The 16,720-nt window shown below is 34.3% G+C and overlaps 1 protein-coding gene across 4 annotated transcripts; it reads left to right on the top strand.

Moving 5' to 3' along the window:
- Window positions 1–2,704: 2,704 nt before the first annotated feature.
- On the top strand, window positions 2,705–16,084 carry LOC117215469 (integral membrane protein DGCR2/IDD-like). Of its 4 annotated transcripts, none has more exons than XM_033461834.1 (4): window positions 2,705–2,807; window positions 5,491–5,668; window positions 6,760–6,908; window positions 16,044–16,084. In XM_033461834.1, the coding sequence occupies exons 1-4, from the start codon at window positions 2,796–2,798 to the stop codon at window positions 16,068–16,070; spliced, it is 366 nt and encodes a 121-aa protein (XP_033317725.1). In that variant the 5' UTR covers window positions 2,705–2,795; the 3' UTR covers window positions 16,071–16,084. The 4 variants fall into 4 exon arrangements, with proteins under 4 accessions (XP_033317725.1, XP_033317722.1, XP_033317724.1 ...); XM_033461831.1 differs by lacking the exon at window positions 16,044–16,084 and adding an exon at window positions 15,008–15,257; XM_033461833.1 differs by lacking the exon at window positions 16,044–16,084 and adding an exon at window positions 8,580–8,943.
- The last annotated feature ends 636 nt before the right edge of the window (window positions 16,085–16,720 follow it).

Here is a 16,720-nt window from a genome sequence, read left to right as displayed (position 1 = left end):
AAAAAGTATTAAGAGATTTTTCGAGATTTTTTCTTTTAAGTTTCCAAGTACTTTTTCTATTTAACTTCTTTTTTTTTGCATTTTCTAACAATATTCGATAAATAGAGACGAAATATGACAGTTCTTAGTTCGGGGATTTATTGGTTCGAAAGTTACTTCAAAAGTGTTTCTGGAGTTCGTGCGGTTAATACTTTTAAACTACTGAGTACGACTTATTCCGTATGGCTGGACAAATCTTTGTTGATACTGTAAGCGTAACTGGTCCGGATATTGTCTTGTGGAGATAGAAAAATACACGAAGTATTGATTGAACTACATATTTTTTTAATTCTTTTTTAATTCTTTTAGGTCTTCATATATTGATAATAAAACGATATTCCGCTACTTTGAGCATAATATAGTAATGTTTAAATAAATAATAAAATTTACGCATTTCGTCTTCATGCGTCGATAAGAAAATGCAAAAAAAGTTAAAGAAAGATGATGCGCAGACGCGAAGTTTAGTCAGCAGTAATATTTAAAACCTCTAAAATATATTGTACACATTTATTTGCAAATAAGCTCAATGAAATTGAACTGTAACTGTGTTTCCAATAATGTCTTCGATGTATTGCTCGCCATTATGTCGGATTAACAGCTCTAAGTGATCGACCTTAATCACTAAATGGCGGCCGTGATTCAGTGGTATAGCTTTACATATGACGGACATCGCAGGCGCTTGTAAGACGTCCATTGTGAAACGTTTCCAATAGCACCGTTTATGTGATGGTGAAATCTGAATATATATATCGCTGAAATATATATCGCTTATCACTTGAGTCTGACACGATCGTTTTTAAATAGAATCACAATTTTTTATTCTTTACAAAATCAGTCTTTAAAGATTATGTGCAAATAAAATAGATAAATAGATAAATGGTTGTACAAACTTATAAAACAGATATTACAAGTATATCTAAATAAATGATATATTTATAAATTGTAATATTTGATCTAAAGTTTAAATAAATAAAAGAGATACTCGTGACTTACAATAAACGTATTTTTTTTTTCAATTTTTAAACAAAGCAAAAGTGGATAACAATTTTTCAAAGTGTAAAAATCAACACAATGGTTGGTTTCTTTAATTAATCAATAACGTTTAAAGTTAATTAATGTCCAGAGTGATTTGTACATTTTGTATTTCGCCGTATTTCAACGTTCGATGTGTAAATAGAACTTGATGCCTGAAATATCGAAAAAATAATTAAATCCGATCGTTCCGTCGAATTTGCAAATTGTATACTCGTGTAAAATCGAGTGCGCTTGTGTATGCTGATACGAAAAGTGGTAGTATATTTTTCCTTTTTCGATTATCGTTATCACTTTTTGTGTGGAAAAATTAATTCCGTGAAATGGAAGTGCAATCAATACGGCTTATCACGAAATAATAGCACAACGACGGTACATATTGGTATTGACGTCAGCTTCGCAAAATTTCTCGAGTATCGCGGTCGACTATTTGAGTTAAGAATTCAGTTTCAAGGTTCTACAAGCACGAGTATCTTATGGATATGAAATTTTCAGTGTACATTTTAATAACCATATTCCATATTGCATGCTGCGGTCCAAGAAAAATCCGCAGTTAATATTCTGCTAATCCCTGCTGCTTTTAAAGACCATAAGTAGTCGTCCGTAAGGTTTAAAAGATTTCGAGTAGATTTGTATTACGTATTTTATCTTCTAATTTTTAAAGAGAGGGTCGTGTTTAATTAATTGAAAATGACGAAACTGTAATGGGACATTATTATCAAATATTAAACGTGGTTCCATTGGGTACTTTTATGGTCTTTGCGAGATATATATGCATTATACGTTGCTATTAGCAACGCGTAGCGATGAACGATGGAGAGCAGTACCTTCGTTATCTCGTCTCGGTTGTGTACATATCAGTAATGCACAGTACTCGTACTAAATATCTTACAAATTCCATACAGATTTTCAGATTAGTTTCGAATAATACCAACACGACCATGATAGTCACAGTACAGTATTAAATGGTGCCACTATGCATAATACACTCCTAAAATGTTTCTACAAATATATTTGTCCGAATATTTTTGTCAGCTACTATATCCTAACCACGATTTATTAAACAATATATAGATTTAAAAAAGAATATATAACGACATTACTTGTTTAGGCTAGATTGGTTTAACTTGTATAGTTTTAGTAACTGTGTAAGATCAAACAAGAACTTATCGTTAGTTTGGCGAGATTTGATTACACGAAGCAACATAATTGCTTTGAAACTCAGGACAGAAAACAATGTCAACCGGTAGACGCGTTTGTCTGGTGAACGTGTAACGCGTGAATAATAGATAGCGACAATCACGCGAACGCTAGTTACAGTTGACTTGGCTTACATTGTAGCATTCAAACTAGAGTATACGAGCCGTAAGCACTATTGAAAGTTCAAAGGTCGACTAGTGAGCTTCATCCTATCTCATTTTTTAATCAGGCGATGGATCGATTTGAAATCGTATTGATTTCGAGGATTATTATAGTTCTGTGGAAATTTTAAAGCGTGGTTTGTCTAATCTTGTCTCGTTAGCTACAGACTCTTTGGCGAGCAGCCTGAAACTTGATCCAGTTTCGAGAAAATGAAAAATTCGTTTCTTCTCTTTGCTTCCCTGTTCCTTCTTTCCTCCATTTTCCCTTTTTACATCGCGTTAAGATCCGTTAAATAATATTGACTGCCGTGGACGCTGGCTGAGAAGTGCACTTTATAACTAGCTTTAAAATCACTGACGTCGATGAGGACAAAGGTAAGTTAGAGGGTCATTTATCTGAGCTGGTGTTATTCGACCTGAACTCTGCAGCTTTTCAGAGTTTCTTTCGTTTTTCTTTTAAGAGCAGAGATGTTAATTGGTCTCTTGTTACGTGTAAGAAGTATGTACTAAAGCTTATTTATCACCAATTGGTTGCTCAAAGTCGAGATATACATACCTATATTATATTAATACGTTACAGAAGATTACGCGTTAGTTAGCTTATGAGAATTTATAGTGTGTCACAGATCACAAAAGCAGAATGACTACTTTTTCATAAACGATATATGTATATGAATTGAAAGTTTAACTATTACGTCACATAATAGTATCACTTCTCTCGATAAACGTCGTCGAGTGCATATTGTTAAAGAATATTAGCCATTTGAATTCAATAGTTTCGAAGATACTAATGCTTCTGTGAAGTTTTTGCAGGCTGTTAATTTTTTATTGAGATACTACAAATTTTAAATAACTTCGATTAGAAATAAAAATCACATTACATTAACTCGTAGAATGTAACGTAACGTAGATAATGTAAATATAAATTATATTACAAGGAAACAATACGGGTAGGTAATGTGAAACATTCTGGTTAAAATTGCATCCTTTGAAGGCTAGGACACACAGTACTTACGAAGTAGATTAAGTACCAAATGGGGTACTTAAGAAAATTCATGTTGTCATTGTTTAATAAACATCTTCAGCTAATAGCTTTCTGCAAAAGCTGGTTTAAGTTATGCTAGCTTGTTCCTTATTAATTGCAATTATATTGTTCGTATCTCCTAGAGGATTAACAATCCATTTTTATAATGGATAATAAAAGTAAATTCCTATTAGGTTGTGCCAAGTTTCTTTCGTTTTATAAAGAAATGACAGTTATGTTATTCTATATTATTTTATATTAAATTGGAAAAAGGTGGATCACACGTAATTCAATAAAATAATATAAAACGAAAAATGTTGTACATCTATTACTTTCTTATAAAACGAAAGAAACTTTTGGAACAACCTAATATTTCTCTACTACGACGCTTCTACAGTGCTAAAATATTTGATAAAAATGTTAAGAAATTCTAATATTGATTTAAGCGTATCGATTTATCTGCTCTTCATATTTGATCAAACAGAAATTGTTAATTATGATTTCCACTTAAAAGCGGATTGCATATTATGAGGATAAATTATCAAATTCATCTCTAATATACACATTAGAGAATCATTCATAGCCGCAATCCTGTTTACCGCTAACATTGCTGGTACTCAATAATTCATTAGGTGACTGCTTTAGCCGCACAGAATACACCTGTAAATAATTAATCGCCATTAATATTCCATCGACTTTTGAAAATCCCTCATGTGATCTATTTCATGCGATGAGAATATGTATAAATTGAGATTGCGATCGACCATCCTCAGTCGGATAAATCGAGTGATTCAAATTATAACACAAAAAAAAGTTCAAACTAGTTACATTATCTTTTTCAATTTTTATGTATTATTTGGCGGAAGAAACTTTGGTAATTGGTAAGTAAAGTTCACCTCCTTAATGTTAATGATTTTAATATGTTATTAAGCTCAAAGTTCTAAGGAATTTTCTATATATATACATATACATAACTGTGTGCGTATATATATAATATACGTATAACAGCCAAAGTTCAGCTCTCAAGTGTACGCAAAACTTTTATGTTCATTTTACGCTATACCAGTATGTTTCATGAATTTGTTTGCTAACAGTATCGAAACAAATAACAAGCAGAGGACGAGCTATTCAGGAATTGTTTTGCCAGCGTGTACGCTGCCAATATTTTCTATTTGAGAAAACATACTTGTTGCTATTGCAACTACAAATATTTTTACAGTCGACGCTTTTGCCGTGAATCATTGGCTAACATGTAAAATCGAGAAAAAACATGGTTTATTGTGATGGAAATGTGGAAAACCGCAAAACCGATATAGAAGGGAAAATAAAGGAAAGGAAGGTAGGGATAAGTAGAAGCTTGGGGCCAAGTTTAATTCACTGAAACCGAGCTGCTTGTATTATCACAAAACAAAATCGCCAGTACGTCATTTCCGTACTCTCGTCCTCGCGAAAATGGTTTTGCTCGTTAAGAAAAAACGAAGAGACAGGGAAGAGAGGAAAAAGCAAACGGAGAGCGCTTTTAAAAAGCTGGCGAACCGTGTGTTACCACAACGAGATACGCGGTGCTATTTGTCGCTTTAAATTGTGTCGCAACTCGTTTTTGAGATCTTTGCCAGGGACGCGTTAAAACACGCTGCAAATATATTTCTGGCTTTTCTGGGGTTTAACTGAAATATGACAAATAACGTTGTAAAACATATGTACTTATGACTTACAGAGTAATTGAGTGTACAAAATATAATAGCCAGCGATTTAGGGCTTTAAAAGATCAAAAGAAAAGAAAAGAAAAGAAGAAAGATAATATGTTGCGGCAGTTTAAGTCGATCTAAGAAAATAGATAACGGGAGGGGGGGAGGGCAAAGCTAGTTAATCTGGAAAGAATCCAAGCGTCAATTTCAAGCATTTACAGAGAATCAAGCGGGCTGATTAAGGTCGTGAGTTGAGCAATTATCCCGCGTTAGGTTCAATCAGGTTAGTCCCACGCGAAATTGATCCAACCATGCGAAAACGAGTGTATTCTGATTTCTGTTGCAGATACTTCTGGCTATTGCAGTACTTACGTCACTGCAAAACTTCTTTTCTGATCCGCATCTGATCGCATCTGATCTGATTACAACTAAGAAGATGTATTGTTGGAGATTTTTTTTGAAAGTAATCATAATTGCGGTCTCCGTACCGCCTGTCCCTCTTTACGCTTTTCCGTTAAAGAATGGTAAGTTGATACTGATTAATTATGCGATCGAAATCCTATATAATGGCTACAAAAAATATTTGCATCATTATTCTCGTTTCCTAATGAATCGCTGTTTTAATCAAGTTTTATATTGCATCAAATTTCTGTAGTTACACGAAAGTACTAAATTATAGAAAACTTGATATGCACGGATTTAATTAACTGATAAAGTAGTCAATATATAGGCATTATTATTTATTATATTATATATTATAGGCATTATATATTAGTAATGTATATATACACTTTTGAATTTTAGCCTTCTATTATTCTTATATCCTTTAAACGTCATTTCAAGCTACAAGCGACTTTAACTCAAATAGCTCGATTTCAAGTTCTAACGTATACTGTAAAACACACTTGCGAAGTGAAACAGTAAACACGATATGAAAACTCTCTCCCCAGTAAGAAATCGAATATCCAATTTCAATCGTGCTTCATCGATGAAGCATCAATGCTACGTAGAAGCATCGTGGCAGCCGCAATGCGGATCCGTTGAACAAAAATTTCCTGGCACGATCGTTTTCGTAACGCTATTAGCCGTTTCAGTATCAGGGATGTTTTAAAAATCCGTATCGGATTGTACCATGAAGCGCAATAGCGCTTCGTTTATTTATTTACGAGAAGTGCCGATCAACTCGATTGCACTGCTCTTTTTTTTGTCGAAACATACCGTTCAACGCGTTCACGCTTCACTTCATCAGCTATATCAGAAACGTTACACTAAAGAGTCAAAAGGTTGCCAAATATTCGTGCTTTACCTTTTGTTTGTGTGACGTTCTGTAATTGGTTTTTCAATTCAAGAGGTAATTTATACATTAGTTTTTTCTTTATTTGGTTTACGATTATTTGAAAGAAAAGTAATTACGAGAGGAAACTCTGATAGACTAGCGACAAGCTACGTTCGGAACCGAGCGCGTTGTGAATTGACAATCGTAACCAAACATCGCGACACAGTTCACCACACTACGCGTACAGCATGATCACGCTGAGTGGCGTTGAAACGGTTAACGTAACTGCGCGTACGACCGTCGAATGGCAAAGATATTCAAGCTGAGAATCGTTTTCAGATGCTACAAACAGCAGCTGTGTTGACTTTCATGGAGAAACCATTCGACATGCTCTTACGCTTGAGGACGGACTTTCGGTTTGCAGTTACTGCATCTGCTATAATTCGAGGCCGGACTGGTGCACGTCGATCGTATGCCACCCGCCCGAAGTGAGTATATGCTCATTACTTAAACACTTAACACAACCAGAGAGAAACTAAAGCACACCGTTAACGCTTGCACGCTGGTCGTTAAAGCACATGCTACGCGAATAGGGTACACAGCGATTCATCTAACTTGCCTTGAATTACTTTTACAAAGAGAAACATGGACAGGAATAATTTTTTGTTACGAGTCGTTTAATTTATTCGTTCGTTAGAACGATTGGTCTGACAAATTCAAAGTCTTGTTCCGTATAAATATTTTTAAACAAGCACGTCATAAGCTTTGTATATTTTTTTTATCGCAACGAAACTGTTCAGAGAAATGTTGAAATTATTAATTACAAAAGAAGACATTTACGTTGTAAAAATGTTAGCGAAAACATTTGTGAAAAAGTTACTTTGTTATAAATTCTACAAAAAGAAATATTGAAAATCACGCCCCATTTATTCAGTTGCACGTATGAAAAGTATTTTGCATTCGCGCAAAAAAATCCCTTATATTATCCCATATTTTATAATAATTGGAGTGTCAAAGTTATTACGCGGATTGGCGTACCTTAACCACGTGCCTTTTAATGAAACTAGGTTATTCATTTGTTATTCGTTCCTAACTTTCAACTTTATGATTTTTGCGGAATAAAATTTTATATTCCGGTTCAGTTTATAAATGATTCATTTAGAATTTAATAAAATTAGAGTTACAGCAGTGCAATTTAATAAAGAACAAATAATCATTTGTACTTTATTAAAATGTTCTTTTAGCGTCTCGTTTTAATATTTCTCTAATAATATTTTGTTAACCGTTATATTTAAATGAAGGTTTTCAAAGCAGAGACGTACTTTAACGTAGGAAATGGACGTACATTTATAATGAGAATTCAGAAGCAAAAATATTTCATACAAAAATAAATATTCCCCATGTGTAAATAGCTACGTTATGACTTTTATATGTATCTAACGTTTTTCCATGCAAGGTAACGTATATTTGCTTCTTCGCTTCTTCGCTTCTGAGTAGTAAAACCTGGCATTCATGCGGCTGATAGGTAGTTACGCGCTGACAACGAAAAACATAAAATGAATAAAAAGCATGAGCCATCCTATAAAAAAATAAAGCTGCTTTTATCTTTCATTACATATTCGTCAGAATATTGTTAATAAATATTTAAGTTCAGATTTCATAAATTATGAATTTAAATAATGATTTAAATAGATGCATAGGATTGGACATTTATTTATATATGTATCTGTGAACGCTTTTTGACATAAAATTTTTATAACGACTAAAATGACATATTCCGATATTAAATTAATTTGATGAGAATAAAAACTGAATTTTTTAAACGAGATTTTGTATGAAGTTACATTTATTGGGAGAAATTCATTCTTTTATAATATGATAAAACGAGACTCATAGTCTGTATAAATCATTTCATGGAATATTATGTGTATGTACATGTGTTCTACGCTTTTATTATAAAAATGCTAAATGAACATAACGATCAAATGCATCGACAAATGCATTGAACATATCGATTGTTATTTTGAAAAATTGATTATCTTTTATTTGTTTCGAACTACAAATTGATTGAGACATTCGTGTTTGCTAAATTGCGAATTTAACGCAATGAAGTCGTCTGAATCCCTTGCTAGCATGTAAATATAGCGTCGAATTAACAGGTCAATTACTTGAGGTTGGAACTGAAAGAAAGAGAAAGATGGAGGAGGTCTTGCCTTTGAATGCTGGACACTTCTAAAGCCCACAGTTCGCTGAAATTGCCAGAGAATTCAATTAAATGGCAAATTAAACCATTGAACTGAATCTGTTTCCAATCGTGAGCTTGGAGGTTCTACCCTTTGAATTTTTAAACCAGTCACCCTTCTTTTGTACGTATGGTAACGAATATAATTCATAAACTAATGAAGTGTGTAATTCAATTGAAAGCTCTTTTCACTGAATTCAGTTTAGACTAAGAAAAATGATATAATAACGAAATTATCAATTTACAATTTATAGAGCGTATACTTTATTCGAAAGTGAAGTTTATTACTGCACATATTAGTTGGCTATTTATAGCCTGTTTGAAAAGGTGATTTAATTTCGATTGATTTTCGATAAGTTTTTGTTGGTTTACTCAGGTTAATTAATCTCCAATAAAATAGAAATACCAATCCGGTAGTATAATTGCTTTCTTGCTTATTACTTTTTACTAATTAGCGATGCACGATTCCAGACCAGTAAATATTTTTCCATCGGGAGAAGTCAGGTCGAGAGATGCAAGATTTATACGCTCGTTCTGTCAGTTATCCCAGTGTCTGTTACGCGATAGAAAATGAACGAACTGAATAATAAATGCATTATCGGCATGAAGATTGCTTGATGTAGGCCACCGCTTTTTTTCTATCCTTCCGATACCATTTTTCTTTTTTCTTTCTTTTTTTTTTGCGAAACACTTTGCTAGTCGTGAGAAGCAGCAATTCCCTTCTGCGAATCAATTACGGTTCACGAGAAATTGTATTATAGCCTGGAACGTATTCAAATTATCTTCAATTATTCTCGGCTGTTTCCATTTCCATTCGTCTCTTACGTAAGTACTCGTTTGATGTACGTACATAGTGAGACAATAATCGTTAACACCTTTAATGTCTTCAGTATTATAGAATAAGACGCGAAAATACGTTGAAACCTGACTTTTAGATTCGCGAGACTCTATAAGGCTTCGAAAGTCTCTTGTTTCAGGCCGAATAAAAAATTGTAGATGAAGAATTACATTGCGAGGTCTGTTAAGGAAAATTTTAAATCGTATCGTTGTAATAGGATTATTTCAGCGAGGGAAATTACGTGTTGCGTGCGAAGCCACGAGCTTTCTTTCAGGCTAATATACATAATTGTCCTATCGAACTTTCCATCTAAACCGTTGCGCTCACACGTGGATTTTGCATTTCAATTTTCTTACTTACAGTCCAGTCCAGTGAGACCAAGTTAAATTTTTCAGCCCTCCGAGGTAGAATATGTTTTATAGAGAGACGTACAACGCCATGAAGGGGAGACAGATCAATAAATTGGGTTATCTTTAAATTACTGACAATCATTTGATCGACGCGGTTTCACCGACACCGAGTCCCCCGGCAACGTCTGTCAAAGCTTATTTACCGATACACTGAAATCAGCCACAATCATTTTACCGACGTCTTCCTTTGCTGACAGTTATTATACTCGCTGTCATATGTTATCGTTGATTATACATCTTTATTTACAAATTCGTTTCCGTGTATAACGAAACAAAGGAAGAAACGAAAATGATACGTTTCATGACGCATTGTTAAATTATTAATTAACCAGAGTTACATATCTACATGAATGCTTTGAAATGTCAGTCATAATTCATGAAAATGGATACAAGCCATTTTACTATACATAAATAGAATTATAAAGACATGTTACGTACTAATGCTTTTACGAAATATATTTCTGTATACGTTTGACGTTTCTGTATTATTCCTTATGTGCTTTCTGCTCTTGTGTTTAGCTCGTCGGAAGTAAAAATACGTTAAGCGAATCAGCTAATCTATTCGAGCGTTTCAATGGCTCAGTCTTCTCTTATGCAACTACCAAAAGAGAAGATAAGTCTTTGGTTATACAACATTTCATAACGTCCAAAGTAACGGGGCACTAATTAGTTGAAACTTTAAGACAAACCAGATATCGGTCATCGTCCGTAAATACATTTATTACGATCGTTTAAAGTTTAAAGAAACACCGTTATAAAATCGTAATACGAGACAAAGCGATTCAGAACTCGAATTCATTTGTTGGAACGACGCCATGGGCAAAAGTAGATAATGGAAAATTTAATACGATACGATTTAAAACTTTCTTCCAAAGACCATTTGATAGCGCCGACGTAATCAAGAGTGTGACGATATTGCCAGAGACGTTTCTGCAAATAGAAGACTAACTGATTTACGAATTGCCGTAACACGATTGCCGCTGGTAGTATGGTTAGTAATCGCTTTATTGAATTTTCGCTTGATGTGACATCGTCGAGAGTTTCTAGCGAAATTCTTCTCCCTGTAAAACTATGTTTCTACAGCAATGGCTGTAATTTTCGAGTTACCGTTTGCGAAGAAATCTTTTTCTTTCTTACGTGTAATAGATTATTTTTAAGTTTTAAGTTTTAAATTACATTGGTAACCTTCTATAATTTATTACTCGAAGGTGGTAATTTTTTCTTAAATAGTTTGTTTTTCCTATAATTTATTATAATATATTTTACTACAGAATCCTCAAAAACATGATGTATGTATATATATCCTGAAATATTATCAGTCTATTGTCAAGTTATAGAACATTATGGAAATTGCCAATTAAAGTCATAAAAAACAAAAAATAAGGAAGTTCGTTAAAATATGTGATTTTCCAATTAAGATATAGAATTTATTCGAGTAATATAGATTACGGTAGAGATGGTGACGGTAACAATGAGTGGACTGACTCTTCGTGCGAAAACAAATTGGAAGCGCAGAGCGATGTATTGTTTCAGCGAATATCGATTTTAAAGCACGGTTTTAAAGTACGTGTGCGTTTGACTAGGTGTGTTAATTAATATTGCTGTCTGATTTTCGATATGTAAATACAATATCTACATATCTTTAAACTTATGATAATTGAACTAACAATTTTTTTAAATTTAAATTAATATTTATCCTTTTAAATGCAACAATTTTTTTTAATAATAACTTCACGCGTAAGTCAGCTGCGCACATATTTGATCGTTCTTTAAAGCTTGAATCTCTGCGAAGAGAAAAAATCTTTCAACCAACAAGAACTGGTTCTACGTTTTCTATCCATTTCCTTCCAGATAAATCTCTCTATCTAAAATCCTTATTTCCGTATTTCCTTGAAAAGGTTAAAGTCGTTTTGTATAAAATCCAACGTAGAGAAGAAGGAAGATCCGCAAAAGATTCTTTCAGCTTTCCCTATGTTTGAGCTCGAATCAAAGCAATCCTATTCCCAATAGGGTGACTATGCGTTTAACTTCTCATAGAATCTCTCTGATTCCGTGTGATACCTTCGGTGTTTTTGAAGTATGTAATTGATGTCGTAACGTCGACGCTTTGCAGTGCGAATTCAATTTTGAGTTGCAATTTCCCTGTTTGCGTGGCAAAAGCATAAAAAAGCATAAAATCGATAGCGCACCTTTCGATAAACACGTTTTCTTTGCTGATGGCGCACTGTAAATATAAATATTTGAATAAATATCGCGAATTTCATGTTGCTAAAAGATTTATACTATTTATTCGTAAATAACTGTTGCATATGTTTAAGTTGAAACCACTGCATTAGGTCTTTTTTCTTGTTTAAAATTATTTGTATTGGTAAATTGAATGAAAGTTCTAACATGTAATTTGTTCTTCTTTTATAAATAGTTTACAGAGGATAAAGCGTGGGTAACTCACGACTGTCGCGATCATGACACTATACATACCTATGTATAGCACGTATACTAAGCTAACTAAAATAGCAAGTCAGAAAAATGGAAACTTAGGAAAATCTAAAGGAAGATAAAACGTTCGAGCCTTGCCAGGAATATAAGATGCTAAGTAATCTTCCTAAGTAATCTCCTCCAGCTTTTTCTAGTTTGATCAATAATTATTAGTACATGTTAGGAAAATAAATAGAATTTTTGTTCTCAAGCGAGGTATAATTTAAATTTTGTATGTACACAAAAATGTTAAATATCTGTAATAAACATGGTATAATCAATTTTTTTTACATAAAATTATACTGTATAGGCTATTGTTATTTAAACATTTTAAATTGGACGAAGGAAAAAAATGACGCAAATAAAACGTAGGACATTTTAATTAAAGAGACTAATATAGAGATTTATCTACTTAACTGTGATTAAATCATCTCCACTTAACGCTCTACCTCTTCTATTAATTATGCTTCGTTAAACTATGATTACAGAGGATGGGTTTTTTGATAAAATGACATTCTGACAAATATATATAGATCGATATATATAGATATAGATAGACAAATATATAGATTCTTACAACAGTAGTTATGAATGAACAGTAGTTATTGTATCAATTCCGTTCTTCAGAAGCTTCATTTGTGAAAAGACAATTCGCCAGAATATGGATTCACTGTAGTTATAGCTATAGGATTTCAATCTAGTTGACAGACTTGCTTTACGTAGAGAATATCTGTCTCTTGTTCTACCTTATCGCGATTCTCTCCTCATCTTATACGTTTTGTCGAACAAAGTAATATTGGCATATATCTCGGCTCTGGTTACAATCATTAGTTTCCGCCTAAACGGTTAGAATCACATAGCTCGCGCTCTACTCTCGTTTATTCAACATTCAGGCCATATGGTCGCATGCGACGAGTTTTATGTTAATTCCGACCGATTACAATACCTTTCTTTCGTTTACAAGGAACGACGAGACTGGCAGTTGCGTGATTTCCAATGCAAAAGCCGCGATATCTGCACGATAACCTAACCTCAACCGATTTTGTTGTACTATTCTTATGTGGACTTCGTTTGTACCACTTTCGTAACAAAAATAGAATACGTAGAACACAGCATTCCGTTATGCGATATTGTCGATTCCTAACATCCGAAAAATCAGAGATAATTTTTTCCCTACAGTTGTACATTTGTGTGAAAAATTACGAACGTAAAGTTGTTTGGTGCATGCACAGTCCTCCCCTCCCCTGCATTTGCGTGGACATGCTAGAAAGATTCACTTTTCCACGGTGAAACTGTATGTATTATAATTTCATTTTTACAAAGGTCGAACATCCTACTATGCATAAATTTAATATTAATATAAGCAGGTTTCGTGTTAAGTATTACATCTGACGTATAAGCACACGTGTGTACGAGCCTTGGTTTTAAATGTCTTATAGTAGACACCGAAAAGATTATTCAGTTGGATATCTGACTCAACATCAATATTTTACTAGGAGATAACATGTTAAGAACACGTTGGTGGATGGCATGGGAGATGATGAATGAAGACATACTTCTGTGAGATACATAAAATAGTAGTCAGAACGTATTTTGGCGCTTGGGGACAGTGATACTGTCGCTGGTGATACTGTCATACACCTCCATTTATAAACTTTCGAAAATCGATGTGACCTTCAAACTTTAGTGTATTCTGTTTCACAGCACAAAATGTTTCCGAAACGTACGTTTATTGTTACAATGAACTTGACTAATGGCTCTGAAATACTATCCTTGAAAAAACAATGGGCGAATTGGAGCAAAGAAAAGAAGGAAATAAACAAAGACCTTGTTGGTTCGTAAAAATAAAATATGCTACAGGAAAAACTTTTTCCAACGGATTGAGATGCGACAAGCTTTAAAAGCTATGACGCGAATCGAGCGTTTGTCTACAAAAGCGCATTTTCGGTGGATATATAAATATACATGTATATGTGACGAAATATACTAAAGCAATATTGACCCTTTGTCGCTGAAAGTATCAAACTACAAAACTTCCTTTCAAATTTTCAGAATAAGGAAATCAGGATCATGATAAATAATTGGAACATAATTAAAAATAATATATCTTCTCTATAAGATAATGAATACATTGGTTCATTTAATTTTTATGGATATTCAAACGCTTCTGTGAAATAAAACGTCAAGATTATAGAGTATAAAATTCATAGCTATGAAATAACTAAAACTCTGATGTATTATTAAAGATATACGTTAGGTTGTATATAGTGATACATACAAAGATTACATGTACAAACCCATAATTAACACAATGCTACCGCAACTATTCTGCAATCTACCTTGCCCAAAACACTCTTCCAGTCACCTCCAAACTCTTCAATTCTCTCCACCTAACCACCCACAAACCATTCACAAACATGCAATTCTCGACAAAATAAGAACTTATCGTCAGTTGTCCTTAACATCTCGTTCATTCATTTGGTCCCTATCCCCCTATTTCCTCCCACTGCGATGATCGCACTACATTTTCCACGTCTCTATTCTATTCTCTGGATGACCTGAATTCTCGAGCAGTCGAGTGACGATTGATCTGTACAATTGATCGATTTCTGTTTATTACAGCCATGCTGGAAATTTCGCTTTGGAAAACGATGTTGTGAGTTTGAATGCTTGGACCACGTCAAAAACATTACCGGAACGGGTGAAATTTATGTCCTTGAGGATATGATATTCTCCAGCTCCTCGACTCATGAACAAACTCTACTCTGGGCGATGAGCTCAATGGTGCTGTTGCGGCTATTCTAATTTTTCAACAAGGATCCAGATGGCGCCGTTGACGAAATTCAATCATTATAAACGTCAACGATCAACATCAGCCATCAGGCAATTTCATATTTGTGACTTATTTCTTCTGTGTTATTTCTTCTAATTTTATTGTTAGTTCTTCAATTTGTATTCCAAAAGATTGAACTCTTTTTACGTGCGTGTATGTTTTTCTTTTTTTTGTAACTCGTCGAGTTGCAATTCTAATTTTCGCACTTCCTCCTTCATGTCCTCTATGTGCTTCTCGAACTCTTGTGTCGTCCTGTCTTTGTCGGAACATTCTACTTGAAGATCAGCGAGTTGATGCTCGGGATCGTAATTCAATTTTTGGTCGTTAGCAGTAATAAGCTCACGTAACTTCACTTTTGAACTTGATCTTGTTTGGTCTTGATTGTGTTTTCGTGGTGCTTGTGGTGTTCTAAAAGTAATCGTCACGTTGCTTGCATTTTTAGTGCACATTGATACACTGCACTCTGCAGTTCTGTCTGTACATTTTCTTCTTTTCCTTTACTCCTCTTTCTCTTTCTAATGAATTCTTTTTATTCCGTAAAATAGTTTTTGTATATTCAATTTTGTTAAGTGCAATCCTTATTTCTGATAACTTACTTTTATTAGATAATTCTTGTGAAACTTCTACTACATCTTCCATATCATTTTGAGCGCGGCTCCTACCTTCAGTAAATTTAATATCTTGAACCGTATCATTAATTTCAATAGCTCTTTCGGTATCAAGTAAATCGCACTTATTATTTAATATACCTTTTGAATTGACTTCTGTCTCTGTATCTTCTTCGAGTTTTCTTCGTTCTTCTAATCCACCCTTCTCATTTTCTAGGATCTTCCTTGTTGTTACGCCGCCTAAAACATCTGCACGCCAGCCCGCGCCAGCTCGAGCCACCGGACAACAACCGGCCTGCGTAACGTCACTTCGACCCTCAATAAACCTAAGGACCCACCATAACTTTCACTTCCCTGTATTGTTTCGCCATGTGTCTTCAATGCGTCAGGTCGGGCCCATCAATGTGTCATCGGTCTTTTCAAGTGCATAGTTTCGTGGAAAAGACCTACGTGACCCTGGCCACGAGCGTCTGCGGAACACGTGTGCGGTGGGCCTAGGAAAAGGGCAATAGAATGCGACAATAGTTAGTCGAGGAGCAGAGTGCGAGTCGAGAAACAGAGTGCGAGTCGAGAAGCCGAGTGCGAGTCGAGCGGAGACGGAGGTTGCGAGTGGCGTTGCCGAGAGAGTGTGGATTGCGCTGTTTTCTGTACGTTTGGTATGAATAGTTCAAGTTAAGCCACAATCGTCTTTTCTGTCTGATTAACATCTCTATTGTCCACGTTTTGTAAACATATTACATCACGATATTACATACATCTTCTCTCCTAAATATATTATAGTGCTAAGTCCATTAATACATTAATTTCCATTATAAGAGCCCTGCTCTAGCGTACATATCTATCACATCTTCGTGCGACAAGTTGTTGACTATTTATTTCTCTACGTCAGTGTAA

This window comes from Bombus bifarius, unplaced genomic scaffold (assembly GCF_011952205.1).
Source record: "Bombus bifarius isolate JDL3187 unplaced genomic scaffold, Bbif_JDL3187 scf7180000009639_frag, whole genome shotgun sequence".
Taxonomy (NCBI): Eukaryota; Metazoa; Arthropoda; class Insecta; order Hymenoptera; family Apidae; genus Bombus; species Bombus bifarius.
The sequence above is the reverse complement of the archived record's forward strand: the minus strand, read 5'-3'. Positions and strand labels throughout refer to the sequence as shown.

What these genes read in the sequence shown, in the direction of transcription:
- LOC117215469 (XM_033461831.1), top strand. An exon ending in CGCTTTTCCGTTAAAGAATG is followed by an intron (nt 5,669 to 6,759) that starts GTAAGTTGATAC and finishes AATCGTTTTCAG; the next exon opens with ATGCTACAAACAGCAGCTGT. An exon ending in TCGTATGCCACCCGCCCGAA is followed by an intron (nt 6,909 to 15,007) that starts GTGAGTATATGC and finishes TGTTTATTACAG; the next exon opens with CCATGCTGGAAATTTCGCTT.